The sequence below is a fragment of the Hemitrygon akajei genome, chromosome 7, assembly GCF_048418815.1.
Source record: "Hemitrygon akajei chromosome 7, sHemAka1.3, whole genome shotgun sequence".
Lineage (NCBI taxonomy): Eukaryota > Metazoa > Chordata > Chondrichthyes > Myliobatiformes > Dasyatidae > Hemitrygon > Hemitrygon akajei.
In genome coordinates, this window is record NC_133130.1 from 134,507,087 (window position 1) to 134,531,537 (window position 24,451).

At 45.2% G+C, this 24,451-nt stretch overlaps 1 protein-coding gene across 1 annotated transcript in view; it reads left to right on the forward strand.

The window, feature by feature from the left end:
* dnah10 (dynein axonemal heavy chain 10) overlaps positions 1–24,451 on the forward strand; it is a 281,462-nt gene that overhangs the window by 253,471 nt on the left and 3,540 nt on the right. The window contains exons 72-78 of the mRNA XM_073052027.1: positions 1,157–1,252; positions 4,895–5,066; positions 6,150–6,281; positions 7,168–7,379; positions 8,888–9,055; positions 13,675–13,855; positions 14,185–14,330. Of these exons, the coding sequence (XP_072908128.1) occupies positions 1,157–1,252; positions 4,895–5,066; positions 6,150–6,281; positions 7,168–7,379; positions 8,888–9,055; positions 13,675–13,855; positions 14,185–14,330 (1,107 nt within the window). The remainder of the gene's footprint in view (positions 1–1,156; positions 1,253–4,894; positions 5,067–6,149; positions 6,282–7,167; positions 7,380–8,887; positions 9,056–13,674; positions 13,856–14,184; positions 14,331–24,451) is intronic.

Genomic DNA, 24,451 nt, shown 5'->3' on the forward strand with positions numbered 1-24,451 from the left:
CAGGTCATGAGGGCAGGGGAGGGGAAGAGTAGGGTTTATAGGCCACGAGGAGGCTGGAAAAACAGAGGGAATGGTTACTGGAAGCAAGAGAAGTTGATATTGATGCCATCAGATTAGAAAACACCTAGACGGAATATGAGGTGTTGCTCCTCTGACATGAGTTTGTCCTCATCCTGGTAGTCGATGAGGCCGTCGGTGTGGGAGTGTAATGGGGAATTGAAATCATGGCTGTTGTGGTGGAAGCAGTGAAGTACTCAGTGTCCATCAGCTTGTGTCAGGTCTCACTGATGTAGAGGAGGCCACACTAGGAGGAGCAGATACAGTAGATGGCCCCAGCATTCTTGTAGGTGAAATGTCACCTGCTTGGAAGGACTGCTAAGAGCCCTGAGTGGTGGTGAGGGTGGAGGTGTAGGCAGGTGTAGAATTTGTCACAGTTTTCAGGGATATGTGCCGGGAGGGACAAGTGGGGAAGGAAGTCACATAGAGAGCAATCCCCGCAGAAAGCAGAGAGGTGAGAGCTGGGAAAGATGTGCTTCATGGTAGGTTTGTCCAACTGGAGATGGTGAAAGTTATGGAGAATGATGAGTTGGATGTGGAGGCTCAGGGGGTGATAGGTGAGAACAAGGGGAACCCTGTCCCTGTTATGTCAGGGTTGGTGGGATGGGATGAGGGAAGATTTGTGGGATAAAGAGGAGATACAGGTCCCACTGAATTAATTTGCTGTTTTTTAATTTTTCCTACCAAAAAGCACATTTTTCCAGGATTATGCTCCAGATCTTTTCCCACTCACTTAATTTTTCCATATCCACATTTAGCCTCTAGTGCCCCCTTCACAACTTGTGTTCCTTAATAATTTTTGTCATCACAAAGAATATTATTTCCACAAAGTTACAAGCAATGAAGTTTATCCGGAGTAACACACACAAAATGCTGGAGGAACTAAGCAGGTCAGGAAGCATCTATGGAAAGGAATAATTATTTGACATTTTGGGCTGAGACCCTTCATCAGGCCTGGAACATTGACTGTTTATTCCTTTCCATAGATGTTGCCTTATCTGCTGAGTTTCTTCATCATTTTGTGTGTATTACTCTGGATTTCCAGCATCTGCAGAATCTCTTGTGTTTCTGGAGTTCATCTGATTGTTTTTGCCTTCAGGTCTGCATGGAGATTCTCAACACTTACTTGACAAAGGCTGTGGAGCAGAATGACACCAAGATTCCATGGGGCAGTCTTAAGTATTTGATTGGAGAGGTACAGAGTACTTTCTTAAATATGTGCTCACCACAGGAATTTGTTCATCTCATGAATTTCTTCTTCTTAAGTCAGTCACCCCTACTGGGGTATAGGCTTTAGACAGCAGTTCGTCAGAGTCCCCAGTCCTGGGCTGAAGGTTGATCTACCCTGTGGCTTTCACTTTCACATGACTTCATATATCTCTAAGGCAAAGATCCTTCCATTCCAGGGTGATTTTGTTGGAGCTCCTGTTGGCATTTCTGTAGCTCTGGTGTTTTATGGGATGGGGGTGCTAGCACCATGCCCATCCCTCCTCCTTTTGCAGCCAGGCAGAATTCATCTCATGAGCATTGAAATTGAAATGTTCAGAATGTAACCCAACTCTCCACAGTTCTCTATCTGATATCAATACATGATATTCTATTCCAGTCCAGGAATTTGATGCACCAACCCACACAGATGCTACTCAAATCCCAGTATGGATGGGCAGCACTCCTCTTTGTGAGGGACGATGATGGGCCTTTGGTTAAGATCAGGCTTGTATGCCATTGTATTTGTGATGTAAGATGCAGATGAACTGGAGATAGATTCTCTAGTCCGTCTGGATTGACAAAGGTTTCTGTGAAGTCATCTACTGTGATTTATGCTGCTCTCTTCATTTCTCCTAAAGTTGATGGTGGTGAAGTGCATGCCTGCTGTACTTGGAGATGGGTAGAATCCACACTGCAATTTGATGCAACTCTTCAAAAGTTCAAAAAAAGTTAAAAGTAAATTAAGTACATATAAAAACATAGAAACATAGAAAACCTGCAGCACAATACAGGCTCTTTGGCCCACAAAGCTGTGCCGAACATGTCCTTACCTTAGAAATTACCTAGGGTTACCCATAACCCTCTATTTTTCTGAGCTCCATGTACCTATCCAGGAGTCTTTTAAAAGACCCTATCATATCCGCCTCCACCACCATTGCCGGTAGCCCATTCCACACTCTCACCACTCTGCATAAAAAAACTTACCCCTGACATCCCCTCTGTACCTACTTCCAAGCATCTTAAAACTGTGCCCTCTCATGCTAGTCATTTCAGCCCTGAGAAAAAGCCTCTGATTATCCATACGATCAATGCCTCTCATCACCTTATATACCTCTATCAGGTTGCCTCTCATCCTCCATCACTCCAAGGAGAAAAGGCTGAGTTCACTCAACCTATTCTCATAAGGCATGCTCCCCAAACCAGGCAACCTCCTTGTAAATTTCCTCTCCACCCTTCCTATGGTGTCTACTTCCTTCCTGTAGTGAGGCAACCAGAACTGAGCACAGTACCACAAGTGGGGTCTGACCAGAGTCCTATATAACTGCAACATTAGCTGTCGGGTCTTAAACTCAATCCCACAATTGATAAAGGCCAATGTACCATTTGCCTTCTTAACAACAGAGTCAACCTGCGCAGCAGCTTTGAGTGTGCTATGGACTTGGACCCCAAGATCCCTCTAATCCTCCACACTGCCAAGAGTTACCATTCATATTATATTCTGCCATCTTATTTGACCTACCAAAATGAACCACCTCACACTTATCTGGGTTGAACTCCATCTGCCACTTCTCACCCCAGTTTTGCATCCTATCAATGTCCCACTGTAACCTCTGACAGCCCTCCACACTATCTACAACACCCCCAACCTTTGTGTCATCAGCAAATTTACTAACCCATCCCTCCACTTCCTCAAGCAGGTCATTTATAAAAATCACAAAGGGTAGGGGTCTCAGAACAGATCCTTGAGGCACACTACTGGTCTACGACCTCCATGCAGAATATGACCCATCTACAACCACTCTTTGCCTTCTGTGGGCAAGCCAGTTCTGGATCCACAAAGGAATGAACCCTTAGATCCCATGCCTCCTTACTTTCTCAATAAGCCTTGCATGGGATACCTTATCAAATGCCCTGCTAAAATCCATATACACTACATCTACTGCCCTTCCTTCATCAATGTGTTTAGTCACATCCTCAAAAAATCCAATCAGGCTTGTAAGGCACAACCTGCCTTTGACAAAGCTATGCTGACTATTCCTAAACATATTATGCCTCTCCAAATGTTCATAAAGCCTGCCTCTCAGGATCTTCTCCATCAGCTTACCAACCACTAAAGTAAGACTCACTGGTCTATAATTACCTGGGCTATCTCTACTCCCTTTCTTAAATAAGGGAACAACATCTGCAACCCTCCAGTCCTCCTCAATATATGTCATCATTTACAACCCTGATATTGATTTCTGTGAGCATACCCAATAAATCTATAGAATATTAGTCATAACAGAATCAGTGAAAGACCGTTCATCTAGGGTATTCAACCAGAGTGCAGAAGACAGCAAACTGTAAACACAAAAAGAAGAAATATAAATAAAGAAGCAATAAATATCAAGAACATGAGATGAAGTGTCCTTGAAAGCAAGTCCATTGGTTGTTGGAACATTTCAATGATGTGTCAAGTGAAGTTGAGTGAAGTTATGCCCTTTGGTCACATCCCCAGAATTAATGCCCAGTTGCACCTAGTCAGCTCCACTGGTCAGACTGAAGACACTTTATCAGAACTGAGAAGTGGACAAAAGGAGTGTGTGAAACTGTAGAGAAGGTGGGAGTGGGGACATCGGACATCTCTGGTAGGCTGACTATGGGGATAAGTGTGTGAAACTGTAGGGAGGGTGAGGGGACATCTCTGGTAGGGTGACCATGGGGATGTTTGTTAAACTGTAGAGAAGGTGTGGGGGGGGGGGAAGAATTGGACATCTCTGTAGGGTGACTATGGGGATGTTGCAAATAAAGTTATCTGATCAATTCACTTACTGAAAAGATTCAAACGTGCTGAAAGCTCCTGAAATGCTGCAGTATTCCCACAGACCCTTGGGAATGCTTCCCATTCCGTCGAGAGGTAGCAATTTGGCTTGGTGCTGAGAGCCTCAACCCAAGCCATAGAGCATAGAAAAATACAGCAGAGAAACAGGCAATTCAGCCCATCTAGTCCATTCCAAAACCATTTAAACTACCATTTGAAGTAATGAGAACACAGAGGCCGAGTCCAGTGCTCAGAAACCACACTCTATTCCTTCGTCTTCTCATAGTGCTTTGTTTTTCAGAGTTAAGCCATTGCTTCCCCACTGTGCCCTAGGTAGTCTGAGACAGGGTAATGCCATATTACCCTGCAGCTGGTATACAGAACAAGTCCTGGTTATGCAACCACTGCTACCAAGATGACAACCTCTGAAGTGTATTGACAATGGCTGGGGTCACCTGTCTTGTAAAGACACTGCCCAGAAGAAGACAATGGCAAACCACTTCTGTAGAAAAAATTTACCAAGAACAATCATGGAGACCACGATTGCCCACGTCATACGACACGGCACGTACTAATGATGATGAATGCCATATAAGGGTTCATTAGGGGAAAGATCATGCATTTGCAATGGGCATCCACTGATTTCACCAGGGCTGCTTTCTGCATTATTGTGTCCAGCAAGACAAAGTGTAGAGCATAACATAGAAATGAATTAGCATTCAACTCAAGCCCGGTTTCTAATGTAGGTGTCAGTATTTGAAGTCATCTGACAGTAGGAGATACAACTGGCAAGGTTGTGGTGATGTTTGATTCTGGATCTTCCCTCAGGTGATGTATGGAGGCCGTTGCATCGACAGCTTTGATCGCCGTATCCTCACCACCTACATGGAGGAATTTCTGGGCGACTTCATATTTGATACTTTCCAGCCTTTTCACTTCTTCCACAATAATGAAGTGGACTACAAAATCCCGAAGGATGGGAGCAAGGATGATTACACTGGTAAACCGCCACCAGGAGTTCGGGTTTGACTATACAGTAGATGGCTGGACTTGTCAGTTAGGACAGTGGCAGCTGGCAGGTTGTATAGTGGTTTGATGGGTGGGTCACATTTTTACATTCCCAGTGATCTATCCAAGCTGCCAGCATAGAGTTAATGATGCCAAGGTACCTGAGGTGCCAGGGTGGTTCACACTCAGCCTGCCAGGACATAAGCCTAGTCTGATTTCCAGGGTGCAGACCTGATTAGGGAGTGTCCAACTGGCTGGTTCCTCACTCAAATCACCAGGCTGCAGCCATTGTGGTGTTGGGAAATCCTGCACAGTCGCTTAGGACATAAGGCCCTGGAGAGAATCAGCAAAGTAAAGCTGGAGAGCTTTTCTGTAGAAAATGACTTGGGCAATGTCATTTATCAGCCTCTGTAACTTTATCATCCCTCCAAGCACGTGCGCCCAATAGCTGGTGCAGCTGTAATGGGGTGCCTGAGCATGCAAAGGGGAAACACTGAGCTGGACCTTTTGGACCAACTGTACTGTCCTGCTTTTTTCCTAGAAGATTAGTATCATAGCTGTCTGACTACGCTCCTTGTCCATGTACAGAAATTGGTCATACTGACCTTGGAGGGTTGAAAATTTCACAGTCTGCACCATAATCAAAGCTTCTGTGGTCCGGCTGATCAAAGTGTAACCACCAGTAGGGATGAAGGGTTGGCCCTCCAACAGGGACGTGGGATTGGCATCGACAGGGACGTGGGATTGGCATCGACAGGGATGTGGGATTGGCATCAAACAGGGACGTGGGATTGGCATCAAACAGGGACGTGAGATTGGCATCGACAGGGACGTGGGATTGGCATTGACAGGGACGTGGGATTGGCATCGACAGGGATGTGAGATTGGCATCAAACAGGGACGTGAGATTGGCATCGACAGGAACGTGGGATTGGCATCGACAGGGACGTGGGATTGGCATCAAACAGAGATGTGAGATTGGCCTACCACCAGGGTGTGTGGGTCTTCTGCTCTCTGTTACTTCAATAGAAAGGAGGATGTTTTTGACAAACATAATGGAATTATCAATTTCTAGATGAGATTGAATCTCTTCCACTTGCAAACACTCCTGAAGTATTTGGACTTCACCCCAATGCTGAGATTGGTTACTACACACATGCAGCGCGCAGTATGTGGGGACACCTGATTGATCTCCAGCCTCAGACAGGTACCTCAACTGTTTCTGTGTTCATTGCTGTCCTACCAGCTGCTCACGGAGGACAGGTGACCTCATGAACTACGTTCTAATTTACTTACATTTCATTTCAGTTTCTAACTGTACCCTGAAAGTCACCCATTACTACACCACTCTGTCACCAGGCTCAGCCAGTCTAGGGTTCCCAGAAGCTCCTCCATCCCATCCCAGGACAAGTTCAAGTTTAAATTTATTTGTCATTCAACCATACACAAGAATACAGCCAAATGAAACAGTGTGGCTCCAGGGCCAAGGTGGAAAACACAGAACAGCAGTCACACACACTGCATATAATTATGATACAAAATATATATAAATAATATTATAGACTGAGTATCATGGCCTGTAGATTGAGGGTACACTGATGTTATCCTGAAGCCATGTTTCTGCAAGAACAACCCTTGCCTTGCTCCATCCCAGGGGCCAGTCCTTGGGCAAGCTATACCTGAGCCTTCTCACTCCATTACCTGGAACCTGTCACTCCTCAACCCAACCCCAGGATCTTCCTATCTCCACATTCTTCCCCCACACAATTCCAGAACTGTTCCTGTCCCATTGGTCCAGTACCTCTTGCCTCGTTTTCTGTTCTCTGTGTCTCTGGAATCTCTCTACTCCAAGACTAACCGCATACACCCTGTCTCTTCACCCAGACTATACAAAGAGAATAGTGACAGGTCTGGCACAGACCACCTCCCAATAGTGTGATCACCCTCCAGTGCCTGATGTACTTCTCTTTCTCACCATTGTGATTGTTTCTTTCACCCCGCCCCCCAATCTGATTACTCTCCAACCTAGCTGAAAGCCAGTAACAGGAGCATTAATCCACCCCTTGCCGCACTAATCAAATTCTCTTGTCTAGGGGAAAGTGGCAGTGGGATGGGTCGTGATGAGTACATCGAAAACGTGGCCAAGGATATTGAGAGCAAGCTCCCAACCCCCTTTGACCTCGATGCTATCAATAAAAAGTTAGCTTTGCAAATTACTCCAACCACAGTGGTCCTGCTGCAGGAACTCGAACGTTTCAACCTACTGAACAACCGAATTATGCGATCTCTGCTGGAACTGCAGAAGGTATGGCAACTCCTCCCTCCCCCACCTCTCTTTCCCTGTCCCCTCTTCTCCTCTTCTCCTCACTCCCCTCCTTCCTTGTTCCCTTCACCTTCCCCTCCCTCATCCACTTCCCCCTCCCCTTCCTCCCCCTTTACTTCCCCCATTTCCCCCCCTTCCTTGTCCCCTCCCTCATCTACTCCCCTCCCCTACCTCCCTCCTCCTCTCCCTCCTTCCCCCTTCTCTTCCCTCCTCTCACTCCCTCTCTCTCTCCTCCCCTTCTCTCTCCAGGCTTTCACAAACTCTCAGTCGATGTAGGGTGTCTAAAGAGGTTTCAAACTTGTGTGCTGAGTCATTGTAAAACTCCATCAGTTTCAAATTCTGTTTCAAGCCCAGAGGTTCCAGGCCACCGCATGACCCTGTGCTGGTCAAACAAACAAATGAAAATTGACATTTTCAATGTGAAACACATTTGCAGCCATTTCTGGGCGATTTGGTAACACCTGGTGACACAAGAAGCTAAGAGAATAGGAGGTCTCACCATTCACTATGAACATAGCTGATCTTCACTGGCCTCAACTTCTCTTCTGTGTCATTCCTCCATCCCCCTCGATTCACCATTCTTCCAATATGTATGTGATTCCACCTGTAATGTATCCAACGATCCCACTTCCACCAGCGTCTGGACAGAGACTACCCTCTAACAGAAGACATTTCTACGCATTGACCGGCCCCTTACTTTGTAGCAATGTCCTTGCATTGTGCCTCTCCCTCTCATGCTAACATCTCCTCTGTCAATTTCCTGAGGAGCTGATAGTCTGATCAGACATATCCTTAATGTCATCTGGTACTTGGTGCAGTTTCTGTAGCGGAGATGCATGGATGTGATCTTCCTTGTCCTTTTACAGCATTTGCTGTCCTGTCTTTGAATATCTGTACTGACCCAGAGCACTGATCAGACTGGAGAAAATGTGCTGCTACCACTTACAGAGGAGAAAGAGCACTGACCAGTGGGGCTATGTACAGTCTCGAAACCATTCATTGGGCTACACAGAGGGTGTAGCAGGAAGCATCCCTGCTGCCATGTTTGCAGCACAGAATGGTGTGGTGCCGACAGCCAATGGGGCGGATGGGATTTCAATGCGAAATGTCAAACCAATGCTGATGACGTGCTTGTTACAGGCCCTGTCTGGTGAAGTGTGGGATTTCAAAGCTAAATGCCAAACCTGTACTGATGACGTGCTTGTTATAGGCCCTGTCTGGTGAAGTGTGGGATTTCAAAGCTAAATGCCAGACCTGTACTGATGATGTGCTTGTTACAGGCCCTGTCTGGTGAAGTGTGGGATTTCAAAGCTAAATGCCAAACCTGTACTGATGACGTGCTTGTTATAGGCCCTGTCTGGTGAAGTGTGGGATTTCAAAGCTAAATGCCAGACCTGTACTGATGATGTGCTTGTTACAGGCCCTGTCTGGTGAAGTGTGGGATTTCAAAGCTAAATGCCAAACCTGTACTGATGACGTGCTTGTTACAGGCCCTGGCTGGTGAAGTGGGAATGAGCAGTGAGCTGGATGAGGTGGCACGAGCCCTCTTCAATGGACACATCCCTGCCATCTGGAGAAGACTAGCTCCAGACACCCTCAAGTCACTTGGCAACTGGATGACCCATTTCAAGAGGAGGTTTGACCAGTACGCTTTATGGGTTAGTATCAAAACAAGTCCTCAGAGCATAAGAACTAGGAGCAGGAGTCAGCCACCTGGCTCTATCCGTTGTGCCTGTTCCGCCATTGAATAAGACCGTGGCTGATCTGTCTGTGGATTCAGCTAGTACCCACTTTTTCCCATAACCCTTAATTCCCCTACATTGCAAAAATTTATCCAGCTGTGCCTTAAATATATTTAATGATGTAGCCTCGGCTGCTTCCCTGGGCGGAGACTTACACAGATTGACTACCCTCTGGGAAAACCAGTTTCTCCTCATCTCTGCCCTAAACTATTCCCCTGAATCTTGAGGCTATGTCCCCTGGTGCCAGTTCACTTACCACTGGAAACAACCTTACTGCCTATAACCATAAGACCGAAAGATATAGGAGCAGAATTAGCCCATTTGGCTCATTGAGTCTGCTCCGCCATTCCATCATGGCTGATTTATTATCCCTCTCAACTCATTCTGCTGCCCTCTTCCTGTAACCTATTGACACCCTGATTAATCAAGAACCTATCAACCTCTGTCTTAAATATACTGAATGAACTGTCCTCCACAGCTGTCTGTGGCAGTGAATTCCACAGATTCACCACCCTCTGGCTAAAGAAATTTTTCCTCATCCCTGTACTAAATAGACACCCCAATTCTGTGGCTGTGCCCTCGAGCCCTAGACTTCCCCCACTGCAGGAAGCATCCTCTACACATCCACTCTATCTTGGCCTTTCAATGTTCAATAGGCTTCAATGAGATCACCTCTCATTTTCCTAAACTGCCCTGAGTGCAGCCCAGAGCGATCAATCACTCTTCATATGTTAATCCCTTCATTCCAGATATTTTCATGAACCTCCTCTGGACCCTCTCCCATGCCACCACACCTTTTCTCAGATAGGGAGCCCAAAACTACTCACAATACCATACAGTCTGACCAATAGCTTCTAAAGCCTCACCATTACATCCTTGCTTTTGTATTCTAGTCCTCTTGAAATGCATGCTAACATTGCATTTACCTTCCTTACCTCCAACTCAACTCTGCAAGTTAACGTTTAGGAAATCCTACATGAGGACTCCCATGTCCCTTTGCAGCTCTGATTTTTGAATTTTCTCCCATTTAGAAAATAGTACATGCCTTATTCCTTCTGACTAATTGCATGAGCAGGCACTTCACTCCACTCTATTCCATTGCGACATCTTTGTTCATTCCTCCAATCTGTCTAAGTCCTTCAGCAGACACTTTGCTTCTTCAACACTACAAGCCCTTCCACCTCTATTGGTTTTTGAAAGTTTCCCAAATTCTCTTTCTTCCCACCAAGTTTTGCTATATTTTGCCTTGCCTTTTGCTTTTATGCTCTTTGATTTCCCTTGTCACCCATGATTGCCACATTCTTTTTTTAGAATACTTCTTCATCTTTTGGATGTATCTTTCCTTCACCTTCTGAATTTCCCCCAATATCTTAAGGCATTGCTGTTCTGCCATCATCCTTGCTAGTGTTCCCTTCCAATCACCATTGCCCAGCTCCTCTTTCATGCCTCCAGTTCTCTTTACTCCACTGTAATACTGATACATCCAATTTCAGCTGCTCCTTATCAAACCTTTTTTTCTCTCTTGCGCATTAAGTGTAGGTCTTTTATTTTTCTTTAATTGGGTTCTTTCAGGTTTCTTGCTTTGTGGCTACCTGTGAGCAAGCAGATCTTGTTTGTATAATTTATACATTCTTTGATAATAAATGAATCTTGAATTCTATCATATTATGATCACTGTGTCCTAAGGGTTCCATTAACTTAAGCTCCCTAATCAAATCTGGGTGATTACATAACATCTAATCCAGAATTACTGTTCCTCTAGTGGGCTCAACCACAAGCTGCTCCAAAACGCCATCTTGTAGACATTCTAAGAATTCCTCCTATTAGGATCCAGCAACAACCTGATATTCCCAACCTACATGCATATTGAAATCCGTACCCCCCACCCCCACCCATCCCATGATTATCGTGACATTGCCCTTTTGACATGCCTTTTCTATTTCCCGTTGTATTTTGTAGCCCATATTCTAGCTCCTGGTCAGAGGCCTGTATCTAACTCCCATCAGGGTCTTTTTACCCTTGCAGTTTCTTAACTCTAGGTTAGATTAGATTAGATTCAACTTTATTGTCATTGTGCCAAGTACAGATACAAAGCCAAATGAAATGCAGTTAGCATCTGACCAGAAATGCAAAGAATAGTGTTATTTACAAAATAACTGAATAAAAGGTAAGTGCTACAGCACACAAATATAAAAGTACTGAGACAGTACAATATGGGTGCAATACTGCTTAGCGCTGTGATGTGAGGTTCAGCAGGGTCACAGCCTCAGGGAAGAAGCTCTTCCTGAGCCTGCTGTTAAAAAGTCCATGGTTAGGGGTGAGATGCACCCTTGATAATGCTTTTCGCCCTGCCTAGGCAGTGTTTATGGTAGATGTTCTCAATGGTGGGCAATTGGGTGCCGATAATCCGCTGGGCAGTTTTGTGGTCCGATACAGGACAATTACCATACCACACTGAGATGCAGTTGGTGAGTATGCTCTCAATGGTACAGTGGTAAAAGTCCATCAGTATCCTGGGACAGAGGTGAGCTTTCTTGATGCTCCGCAGGAAATAAAGGTGCTGTTGCACCTTTTTGATCAGGTTGGAGGAGTTCAGGGACCAGGTGAGATCCTCGGAAATGTGGATACCATGGAATTTGAAGCTTGATACGCGCTCCACTACAGCTCCATTGATGCATATGGGGATGTGAGTGTGGCTCCTAGCATGCCTGAAGTCCACAATGATCTCCTTGTCTTCTGGGTGTTAAGGGCCAGGTTATTATCGGCACACCACACGGCCAGGTGCTGGACCTCGTCCCTGTAGGCCAGAGGATTCTATATATTCCAAGCCTATGTCACTTTTCTAAGTATTTCATTTTTACCAACAGAGCCACCCCACCCCACTTTGCCTACCTGCCTGCTTGTTCTTTTGATACAATGTGTATCCTTGGATGTTAAACTCCCAACTTTGAACTTATTTCAGCCACAACTCAGAGATACCCGCAACATCATGCCCGTCCATCTCTAACTGTACTGCAAGATCATTTACTTTATTCCACATACTGTGGCCATTAAAACAGCAGTTTCACTGCTGTATACATCACCCTTTTGATTTTGGCCCTCCATAATGTTTTAACTCATCCCACTGACTGTACTTTTGCTTTATTGTCTGCCTGTCCCTCCTCACAGTCTCACTACACATTGCATGTTGTTGTACACCAGCTGCCCCATCCTCAGCCCTATCACTCCAGTTGCTATCCCCCTGCCAATTTGCTCTGAATCCTCCCCAACAGCTCTAGCAAAACCGCCTGCAAGGATATTGTATGAGTTGTATGACTTGGTGTTTTTGAGGTGTGAACAAAGGTGCACGATGGATGGATGCATGTACAGCCTGAGTCGAGGTGGCAGGGCTTGGCCGGAGAGCAGGGAATGAGCCTATATTTGGCCATTGCTGAAGCGGACTTGGAAGTGATTCAAAGTGGGAGGAGCAAGGTGAGGCAGAGTCGAGGTGGTGAGGCTCAGGCCTGAAAGCACGAAGTAACCCACTGTTTGGCCGATTTAAGCACCGGACCAGATTGAAAAGGTCAGGGTTTCGGGCTCAGCAAGGTTTATTCATCTCTGCTCTGAACTGAGGCTGTGGCCTGCCACTGATGGGCTCCTGCATTGGCTGCAGTGCCGAATGGCTTCATGTCTGTGGCTCACTTACATGAACTTCAGTTCTGAATGTCACTTGCTCAACTTTTATAGATAGCACAATTTAGTTTTCTGCACAGCGGGTGTTTGACGGTCTTTTTTAACGGGCTCTATTGGGTTTCTTTGTTTTGTGCTGCCTGTAAGGAGATGAATCTCTAGTTTGTATATAGTATGCATACTTTGATAATAAATGTACATTGAACTCTGAAACAAGCCTTTCAGCCTGACTCATAAAGCTGACCAAAATGGCCATCTAAGCTAATCCAATCTTTTGTCTTTGGCCCTGTACCTCTTCTCCTTGTACATTTCTGAATGTTGTGATTATACCTCTGGCAACTTGTTCCCTATCCCAGCACCCTCCCATCACCTTTAAATGTTTCCTCTCTCATTTTAAACCTGTATCCTCTAGTTTTAGACTCCCCTACGCTTGTACTACATCTCTGAACTGCCCTCTCTCTGCCTCCCACAGCTGTATAAACTCTATCAACCCCTCAGCTTCCTCATTGCAGTGAGAACAATGCCAGCCCATCCAATGTCACCTTGTAACTACAGGCAACATCCTGATACTCACCTAAATGTGTGGTGACTAGATTGGTACACAGTTCTCCAGTGTGGCACAACCAATGACCTGTACAGCTGCAACTCGAAGTCCAGCTCTCATAATCAACAGCCCTGCCCGTGAAGCCAAGCAGTTTACTACCCCGCCACCCGTCTCACCATTTTCAGTGAGCTTAAAGTCCCTGCCATCCACGATACCGGTCCAGCCAGTGGGAATGGGGTTGGGGGAGAGTATTTCACCAGACGATGATGTGGTTAGCCCAGCTCTGGTGCCCTCACTCATTACTTCTGCCTGGTGTTTCTAGGTGGACGAAGGTGAACCCAATGTCATGTGGCTGTCCGGACTGCACATCCCTGAATCCTACCTCACAGCGCTGGTTCAGGCAACTTGTCGCAAGAATGGCTGGCCACTCGATCGCTCCACGCTCTACACTCATGTCACCAAGTTTGCAACTGCGGAGGATGTTGTGGAGCGACCTGGGAACGGTGCGATGCCATGTCATGGCTTTGTTGTCATAGCTCATGATCACAGCACATCGAGCTAAAGGCTCTTTGCCGTTGTACACCTTGCTTTTCAGCACATCAGTCTGGCACAGGCTGCGTGTTATTCACAGAGTTGCTTCCCTGTTCTCCCACTGGAACCACTGATGTACCCTGGGTCACACAGCCCTTGAGACTCAGTTGGAACCCACCCAGCCTGATAAACATTCCGGCTACATTGTTTTTCTGCTTCAGATTCTCGTGTTAATCGCCATCATCTCCCTCAGTGAATTTGTTTTAGACTGTTACTAATGTTGTGTTGTGCTGTTCTGCAGGCTGCTTTATTTGTGGTTTATACCTGGAAGGAGCTGACTGGGATATTGAAGGGGGCTGCCTGGTCCGCAGCAAGCCCAAGGAGTTGGTGACTGAGCTTCCGGTTCTCAAGGTGATCCCCACTGAGAGCCATCGCCTGAAACTCCAGGTCAGTCCAGGCCGAGCTCACTTACATGTCCACTGAATGGATGGGAAAGAATCTGGGCATTATCACAAATCCTGAATCCTGCGATGAATGATTGGACCAAAGTGTTTCTCTGATTGCAGGTCTGGTTTACAGAGTGAGGAGAGTTAACAGGATATACAGTACTGTGCAAAAGTCTTAGGCATCCTAGATTTTTTTAATACAAATTTCATTTTAGTTATTTATTTTTTGTCTCCTACATTAGTGTGTCAGTAGAAAAGAGCAATTTTTTTTGATTCCCTAACATTCATTTTCCAAGAAAATTAACTGTTAGAGAAATGTTTATATTTTATTGAAGAAAGTAACATATAAAGCTATAGACCACTTTTCAAATAAAAACTTGATTACTTTGTATGTACAGTATATAGCCCAGTGCATGATTAAACAATGATATAATGAGTTGAATGAACCAAACTGACTGACTGAAACAGAAACGGGTGTAGAAGGAATCAAACTGGGTGAAGGACAACCAGACTAAAAGGTGAGGCTGTGGCAGATGTTTAATCTTCAAATCATCCATTCTTACACCGTGGCAAGTTTCAGCAGAGCAACAAGACACAAGATGGTCACCCTGCATCAGCAAGGTCTCTCCCAAGCACAAATTTTGCGGCAGACCGGAGTTTCAAGGTGTGCTGTCCAAGCTCATCTTGGACAGCCAACGTCTGCAGAAGAACTGTGGCAAGTTCTTCAAGATGCTTGGAACAATCTACCAGCCGATTTCCTTATAAAACTGCATGACAGTGTGCCTAAAAGAACTGATGCAGTTTTAAAGGCACAGGGTGATCACAACAAATACTGATTTTAGTATTTTTTTACTGTTTACTACTCTTTACAGTAATTTTTTTGATATTTAGAAGCTTTTCATTTAATTATTGTTGAAAGCATCTTTGCTTTACAGTATTTTTTACATGTGGCTAAGATGTTTGCACAGTTCTGTAGATCAGCTGGAGATCTGGGCAGGAAAATGGCAGATGGAGTTTAATCCTGACAAGTGTAAGGTGTTGCTCTTTGGGAGGTCAAATGTAAGGGAAAAATGTACAGTGAATGTCAGGACATTTTACAGCATTGGAGATACCAGAGACTGGAGATATGGAATTTGGGACAATAGATAAGTGATGGTGCATCGTGGGTGGGAATGATAATTGTGTCATAAATGATTAATGTGATAATTGTGTTGAGACCTGGAGGTAAACAGGTAAACATTGAGGAATTAACAGACAGAATAGACAAAGAATGATGTTTACTTGGATTTTCAGGCATGGATTTAGGACAAGGTGCTGCACATGAGGCTATTTAACAAGATAAGGTCTTATCAAATATTAAGGATGTGGCTTTGGGGTACTTGGAGGCACATAGTAAAATAGACCAAAGTCAGCATGGTTGCCACAAGGGAAAATCTTGCCTGACAAATTTGTTGGAATTCTTTGAATAAATAATAGACAATAGACAATAGGTGCAGAAGTAGACCATTCGGCCCTTCGAGCCTGCACCACCATTTTGAGATCATGGCTGATCAATTACTATCAATACCCGGTTCCTGCCTTTTCCCCATATCCCTTGATTCCCCTATCCATAAGATACCTATCTAGCTCCTTCTTGAAAGCATCCAGAGAATTGGCCTCCACTATCTTCCGAGGCAGTGCATTCCACACCCCCACAACTCTCTGGGAGAAGAAGTTTTTCCTTAACTCTGTCCTAAATGACCTACCCCTTATTCTCAAACCATGCCCTCTGGTACTGGACTCTCCCAGCATCTGGAACATATTTCCTGCCTCTATCTTGTCCAATCCCTTAATAATCTTATATGTTTCAATCAGATCCCCTCTCAATCTCCTTAATTCTAGCGTGTACAAGCCCAGTCTCTCTAACCTCTCTGCGTAAGACAGTCCAGACATCCCAGGAATTAACCTTGTGAATCTACGCTGCACTTCCTCTACAGCCAGGATGTCCTTCCTTAACCCTGGAGACCAAAACTGTACACAATACTCCAGGTGTGGTCTCACCAGGGCTCTGTACAAATGCAAGAGGATTTCCTTGCTCTTGTACTCAATTCCCTTTGTAATAAAGGCCAACATTCCATTAGCCTTCTTCACTGCCTGCTGCACTTGCTCATTCACCTTCAGTGACTGATGAACAAGGACTCCGAGATCTCTTTGTATTTCTCCCTTACCCAACTCTACACCGTTCAGATAATAATCTGCCTTCCTGTTCTTACTCCCAAAGTGGATAACCTCACACTTATTCACATTAAACGCCATCTGTCAAGTATCTGCCCACTCACCCAGCCTATCCAAGTCACCCTGAATTCTCCTAACATCCTCATCACATGTCACACTGCCACCCAGCTTAGTATCATCAGCAAATTTGCTGATGTTATTTTCTATGCCTTCGTCCAAATCGTTAACGTAAATGGTAAACAGCTGTGGTCCCAATGTGAGCCCTGTGGCACCCCACTAGTCACCACCTGCCATTCCGAGAAACACCCATTCACCGCTACCCTTTGCTTTCTATCTGCCAACCAGTTTTCTATCCATGGCAATGCCTTCCCCCCGATGCCCTGAGCTTTGATTTTACCCACCAATCTTCTATGTGGGACCTTATCAAATGCCTTCTGAAAATCGAGGTACACTACATCCACTGGATCTCCCCCATCTAACTTCCTGGTTACATCCTCGAAAAACTCCCAACAGATTAGTCAAGCATGATTTACCCTTGGTAAATCCATGCTGGCTCGGCCCAATCCTATCACTGCTATCTAGATATGCCACTATTTCATCCTTAATAATGGACTCTAGCATCTTTCCCACCACCGATGTCAGGCTGACAGGTCAATAGTTCTCTGTTTTCTCCCTCCCTCCTTTCTTAAAAAGTGAGATAACATTAGCCATTCTCCAATTCTCAGGGACTGATCCTGAATCTAAGGAACATTGGAAAATGATTACCAATGCATCCGCAATTTCCAGGGCCACCTCCTTTAGTACCCTAGGGTGCAGACCATCTGGACCTGGGGATTTGTCAGCCTTCAGTCCCATCAGTCTACTCAGTACCGTTTCCTTCCTAATGTCAATCTGTTTCATTTCCTCTGTTACCCTATGTCCTTGGCCCATCCATACATCTGGGAGATTGCTTGTGTCTTCCTTAGTGAAAACAGATCTAAAGTACTCATTAAATTCTTCTGCCATTTCTCTATTTCCCATAACAATTTCACCCAATTCATTCTTCAAGGGTCCAATGTTGTTCTTAACTATCTTCTTTCTCTTCACATACCTAAAAAAGCTTTTGCTATCTTCCTTTATATTCCTGGCTAGCTTGCGTTCGTACCTCATTTTTTCTCCCCGTATTGTCTTTTTAGTTAAGTTCTGTTGTTCCTTAAACACTTCCCAATCATCTGTCCTCCCACTCACCTTAGCTCTGTCATATTTCCTTTTTTTTAATGCTATGCAATCTCTGACTTCCTTTGTCAACCACTGTGGCCCCTTTCCCCCCTTTGAATCCTTCCTTCTCTGGGGGATGAACTGATTTTGCACCTTGTGCATTATTCCCAAGAATACCTGCCATTGCTGTTCCACTGTCTTTTCTGCTAGGCTATCCGTCCAGTCAACTTTGGCCAGCTCCTCCCTCATGGCTCCATAGTTTCCCCAGTTCATCTGCAACACTGACACCTCCGAGCTGCCCCTATCCTTCTTAAATTGCAGATAAAAGCTTATCATATTGTGATTACCTCCTAATGGCTCCTTTACTGCGAGATTGCTTATCAAATCCTGTTCATTACATAACACTAAATCCAGAATAGTCTTGTCCCTGGTCGGCTCTCGTACAAGCTGTTCCAAGAATGCATCCCGTAGGCACTCTACAAACTCCCTATCCTGTGGTCCAGCACCAACCTGATTCTCCCAGTTCACCTGCATGTTGGAATCCCCCATAACTACTGCGACATTACCTTTGCCACATGCCAGTGTTAACTCCCTATTCAACTTGCACCCAATATCCATGCTACTGTTTGGTGGCCTGTAGACAACACCCATTTGGGTCCTTTTGCCCTTACTGTTCCTCAGTTCTATCCACACAGACTCTACTTCTCTATGTCCCCCCTTGCAAAGGACTGAATCTCATTCCTCACCAACAGGGCCACCCCACCCCCTCTGCCCACATTTCTGTCCCTACGATAGCACGTATACCCTTGTACATTCATTTCCCAGGTCTGATCTCCCTGCAGCCATGTCTCCGTTATCCCAACAACATCATAGTTACCCATTCGCACCTGGGCTTCAAGCTCATCCGCCTTATTTCTGACACTTCGTGCATTCAGATATAGAATTTTTAGCCCATTTCTCCTCTCTGTGTTTGAATCGCTGCCTATTGTGCTTAACCCAGCTCCCCGAACTCCCATCGGGCTATACGCCCCTAGAATTTTGTTGTCCTTCCTAAATTTACTTATTCTTTCAACACATTTAACTCCATGTTCCGTCAGACCATCCCTCTGTACATGAGTCCTCCTTATCATTTGTTCCGCCCCACCTTTCTCTACTACACACTTAATATTCCGGAACTGTGTAGTCCCCACCTGTCCTTTATTCTTCGTCTCGCTATCCTCTCTCACATTCTGGATCCCCACCCCCTGCAAATTTAGTTTAAACCCCCCCAAGAAGCACTAACAAACTTCCCTGCAAGAATGTTAGTATCGCTCCAATTCAGGTGTAAACCGTCCCTTCGGAACAGATCCCACCTTCCCTGGAACAAAGCCCAATTATCTACAAACCTGAAGCCCTCCCTCCTGCACCATCCTCTCAGCCACATATTAATCTTTATAATCCTTCTGTTCCTTGCCTCACTCGCACGTAGCACAGGTAGCAATCCTGAGATTGTTACCCTGGAGGTCCTGCTCTTCAGCTTCGCACCTAACTCCCTGAACTCCCTACGCGGGACCCCCTCACTTATCCTACCCACGTCATTGGTCCCTACATGGACCACAACATCTGGGTTCTTGCCCTCCCTCTCGAGAATAACCCGCACCCGATCTGAGATGTCTCGGACCCCGGCACCAGGGAAGCAACATACCATCTGAGACTCCCGATCTTCCCCACAAAATCTCCTATCCGCCCCCCTGACTATAGAATCCCCTATCAATACCGCTCTCTTCTCTTCTCTCCTCCCCTTCCTAGTCAAGGGTCCAACCTCAGTGCCAGAGACAGGACCACTGCAGCTTGTTCCTGGTAGGTCATCCCCACCAACAGTATCCAAAACGGTATACTTATTTTTGATGGGAACGGCCACAGGGGTGCTCTTCTCTCTCTGTCTGTTCCCCCTGCCTCTCTTGACTGTCACCCATTTGCCTACCTCCTGTCTTTTCGGTGTGACTGCCTCCCAATAACTCTTATCTATCTCTGCCTCTGCCTCCCGAATGATCCGTAGTTCATCCAGCTCCTGCTCCAATTCCCTAACTCGGTCTGATAGGAGCTGCAGCTGGATGCACCTTTTGCAGGTGTGGTCATCAGGGACAACTGTGTTGACCCTGACCTCCCACATACTGCATACGGAGCACACCACTGCTCTAACTGTCTCCCCCATTACCTAATCCTAGATTAGAAAGAATAAATAAAAAACAGGCTTCTTGTTGAAGTCCTCTTGCGCCGAAGCCCGCTGAGCCAAAGCCCAGCACTCTGCTCCTGTGCACTCCGCTGCCCGCTCCTGAAAGTGGGTCACTTTTTAAAGCCCGCGCTTGCCGCTAACGTCACCCGCGCCTGCGCAGCTTTACCTTCCTCCTCAGGTACTCTCCAGGTAGGTCCGAGGGTCTCAGCCTACCTACAACGGCTGATCCTCTGATCTCCAGTCGTATGTCGATCACGAGCACTCCTTACTCCCGCTCCGCTGCCCGCACCGACGGGCGGATAATATGTAGGATAGACAAAGGAGAACTGGTGGACACTATGTACTTGGATTTTCATAAGGTCTTTGACAAGATGCCGCACATGAGGTCGCTAAACAAGATAAGAGGCGATGGTATTGCATGGATAGAGCATTGGCTGAGTGGCAGGATGCAGAGCATGGGATTAAGGGGAGCCTCTTCTAATTGGCTGTAGGTGACTAGTTGTGTTCTGCAGGGATGGGTATTGGGACCACTTTTTACATTGTTTATCAATGGTTTGGATGACAGAATTGATAGCTTTGTGGCTAAGTTTGCGGATGATACAAAGATAAGTGAGGGGCAAATACTGTTGAGGAATCAGTGAGTCTGCAGAAGGATCTAGACAGATTAGGGGAATGGGCAAAATGTGGCAGATGGAATACAGTGTTGGGAAGTGTATGGTTATGCGTGTTCGCAGAAGGAATAAAAGTATTGTATGTTTTCTAAATGAGGAGGAAATTCAAACATCCGAGGTGCAAATCTTAGCAATCTTGTCGTGCGAGGCCCCTTGGGTAAGAGTGACCATAATATGGTGGAATTCTTCATTAAGATGGAGAGTGACATAGTTAATTCAGAAACAAAGGTTCTGAACTTAAAGAAGGGTAACTTTGAAGGTATGAGACGTGAATTAGCTAAGATAGACTGGCAAATGATACTTAAAGGGTTGACGGTGGATATGCAATGGCAAGCATTTAAAGATCACATGGATGAACTACAACAATTGTTCATCCCAGTTTGGCAAAAGAATAAACCAGGGAAGGTAGTGCACCCGTGGCTGACAAGGGAAATTAGGGATAATATCAAGTCCAAAGAAGAAACATATAAATTAGCAAAAAAAAGCGGCACACCTGAGGACTGGGAGAAATTCAGAGACCAGCGGAGGAGGACAAAGGGCTTAATTAGGAAAGGGAAAAAAGATTATGAGAGAAAGCTGGCAGGGAACATAAAAACTGACTGTAAAAGCTTTTATAGATATGTGAAAAGAAAAAGATCGGTTAAGATAAATGTAGGTCCCTTACAGTCAGAAACAGGTGAATTGATCATAGGGAACAAAGACATGGCAGACCAATTTGAATAACTACTTTGGTTCTGTCTTCACTAAAGAGGACATAAATAATCTTCCAGAAATAGTAAGGGACCAAGGGTCTAGTGAGATGGAGGAACTGAGGGAAATACAGGTTAGTAGGGAAGTGGTGTTAGGTAAATTGAAGGGATTAAAGGCAGATAAATCCCCAGGGCCAGATGGTCTACATCCCAGAGTGCTTAAGGAAGTAGCCCAAGAAATAGTGGATGCATTAGTGATAATTTTTCAAAACTCCTTAGATTCTGGATTTGTTCCTGAGGATTGGAGGGTGGCTAATGTAACCCCACTTTTTAAAAAAGGGAGAGAAAAACCTGGGAATTATAGACCGGTTAGTCTGACATTGGTGGTGGGGAATATGCTAGAGTTGGTTATCAAAGATGTGATAACAGCACATTTGGAAAGAGGTGAAATCATCGGACAAAGTCAGCATGGATTTGTGAAAGGAAAATCATGTCTGACGAATTTTATAGAATTTTTTGAAGATGTAACTAGTAGAGTGGATAGGGAAGAGCCAGTGGATGTGGTATATTTAGATTTTCAAAAGGCTTTTGACAAGGTCCCACACAGGAGATTAGTGTGCAAACTTAAAGCACACGGTATTGGGGGTATGGTATTGATGTGGATAGAGAATTGGTTGGCAGACAGGAACCAAAGAGTGGGAGTAAACGGGACCTTTTCAGAATGGCAGGCAGTGACTAATGGGGTACCGCAAGGCTCAGTGCTGGGACCCCAGTTGTTTACCATATATATTAATGATTTAGACGAGGGAATTAAATGCAGCATCTCCAAGTCTGCGGATGACACGAAGCTGGGCGGTGGTGTTAGCTGTGAGGAGGATGCCAAGAGGATGCAGGATGACTTGGATAGATTAGGTGAGTGGGCAAATTCATGGCAGATGCAATTTAATGTGGATAAATGTGAGGTTATCCACTTTGGTTGCAAGAACAGGAAAACAGATTATTATCTGAACGGTGGACGATTAGGAAAAGGGGAGATGCAACAAGACCTGGGTGTCATTGTACACCAGTCATTGAAGGTGGGCATGCAGGTACAGCAGGCGGTGAAAAAGGCAAATGGTATGTTGGCATTCATAGCAAAAGGATTTGAGTACAGGAGCAGGGAGGTTCTACTGCAGTTGTACAAGGCCTTGGTGAGACTGCATCTAGAGTATTGTGTGCAGCTTTGGTCCCCTAATCTGAGGAAAGACATTCTTGCCATAGAGGGAGTACAAAGAAGGTTCACCAGATTGATTCCTGTGATGGCAGGACTTTCATATGAAGAAAGACTGGATCGACTAGGCTTACACTCACTAGAATTTAGAAGATTGAGGGGGGATCTTATTGAAACGTATAAAATTCTAAAGGGATTGGACAGGCTAGATGCAGGAAGATTGTTTCCCATGTTGGGGAAGTCCAGAATGAGGGGTCACAGTTTAAGGATAAAGGGGAAACCTTTTAGGACCGAGATGAGGAAAAACTTCTTCACACAGAGAGTGGTGAATCTGTGGAATTCTCTGCCACAGGAATCAGTTGAGGCAGGTTCATTGGCTATATTTAAGAGGAAGTTAGATATCCCTTATGGGTAAAGGGATCGGGGGTATGGAGAGAAATCAGGTACAGGGTTCTGAGTTGGATGATCAGCCATGATCATACTAAATGGCGGTGCAGGTTCGAAGGGCTGAATGGCCTACTCCTGCACCTATTTTCTATGTTTCTATGCAAAGGGACTTGGGAGTCTTCATGCAGGAATCCCTAAAAGTTAATTTGCAAGTTGAATCAGTGGTGAGGAAGGCAAATGTGATTTTGGCATTCATTTTGAGAGCACTAGAATATAAAAACAAGGATGTAATGCTGAGGATTTATAAGGCACTGGTGAGGCCTCACTTATGAGAATTGTCAGCAGTTTTTGGCCCCTTATTTAAGAAAGGAGGTGCTGACATTGGAGAGGGTTCAGAGGAAGTTCACAAGAATGATTTCGGGAATGAATGGCTTATCGTATGAGGAGCGATTGATGGCTCTGGGCCTTTACTCAGTGGAATTTAAAAGAATGAGTGGGGGGGGGGGATATGATTGAAGCCTATTGAATTTTTAAAGGCCTAGATAGTGTGGATGTAGCGACAATGATTCCTATGGTGCAGAGTCTCAAACCAGAGGGCTCAGCCTCAGAATAGAGTTATCTATTTTGAACAGAGATGTGAAGGAATTTCTTTAGCCAAAGGGTGGTGAGTCTGTGGATTTTGTTGCCACAGACATTTGTGGAGGCCAGGTCATTAGGTATAGTTAAGGCAAGGGTTGCTAAGTTCTTGGTTAGTTATAGAGTTAAAGGTCATGGGCAAAAAGCAGGAGAATGGGGTAGAGAAGGAAATGGATCAACCATGAAGAAGTGGTGGTGAAGACTCGATGGGCCAAATGGTCTAACTCTGCTCCTATGTCTCATGTGTAAGCTTTGAAAAGTTTGCAGTAGAGGTTAAGTGGATGTTGCCTGGATTAAAGAGCATAAGGAAAAGTTGTACAAACTCAGTCATAGACTGAGAGCAGACCGACTGAACTATATAAAATTCTGGTGTGGATTGACAGAGTCTTTATCCCAGATCAAATAATAAAGGCTAGAGATTTGAAGGAGATTTACACGACAAGTCGTTGTTAGAGAATGGTGGGTGCCTGGAACAGCTGCCGGGGAAAGTAGTGGAAACAGATATGATAGGAAGGGATGTGGATCGCATAGTTTAAACTTGCATCATGGCGGACCCAGGCATCATAGGCCCATTGCTGTGCTGTACTGTTCCAAAGGTTTCAGTTCAACTGCTCTACCAATTAAGACTCCTTGCATTAAAACAGGTATGATTTAGCCCTGCATTCTTCCCACAGGCCTTATTATGCCTGTGTGTGCTCTGCCTTCAGGACTGTTTTCCTTGTTTTGGCTGTACATTGACTCTGTGCTTCCCCTTGTCAGACTGGTTACAACCATCTCCAACTCATTATTCTAATCTGCTAATATAGTTTACTCAGGCATTATGTCAACTGAAGTCTCTCATAATTATTGTACTAGTCACATGTACCTCCATGATCCTTCCTGGCTACAGTTCTTATCTATTTC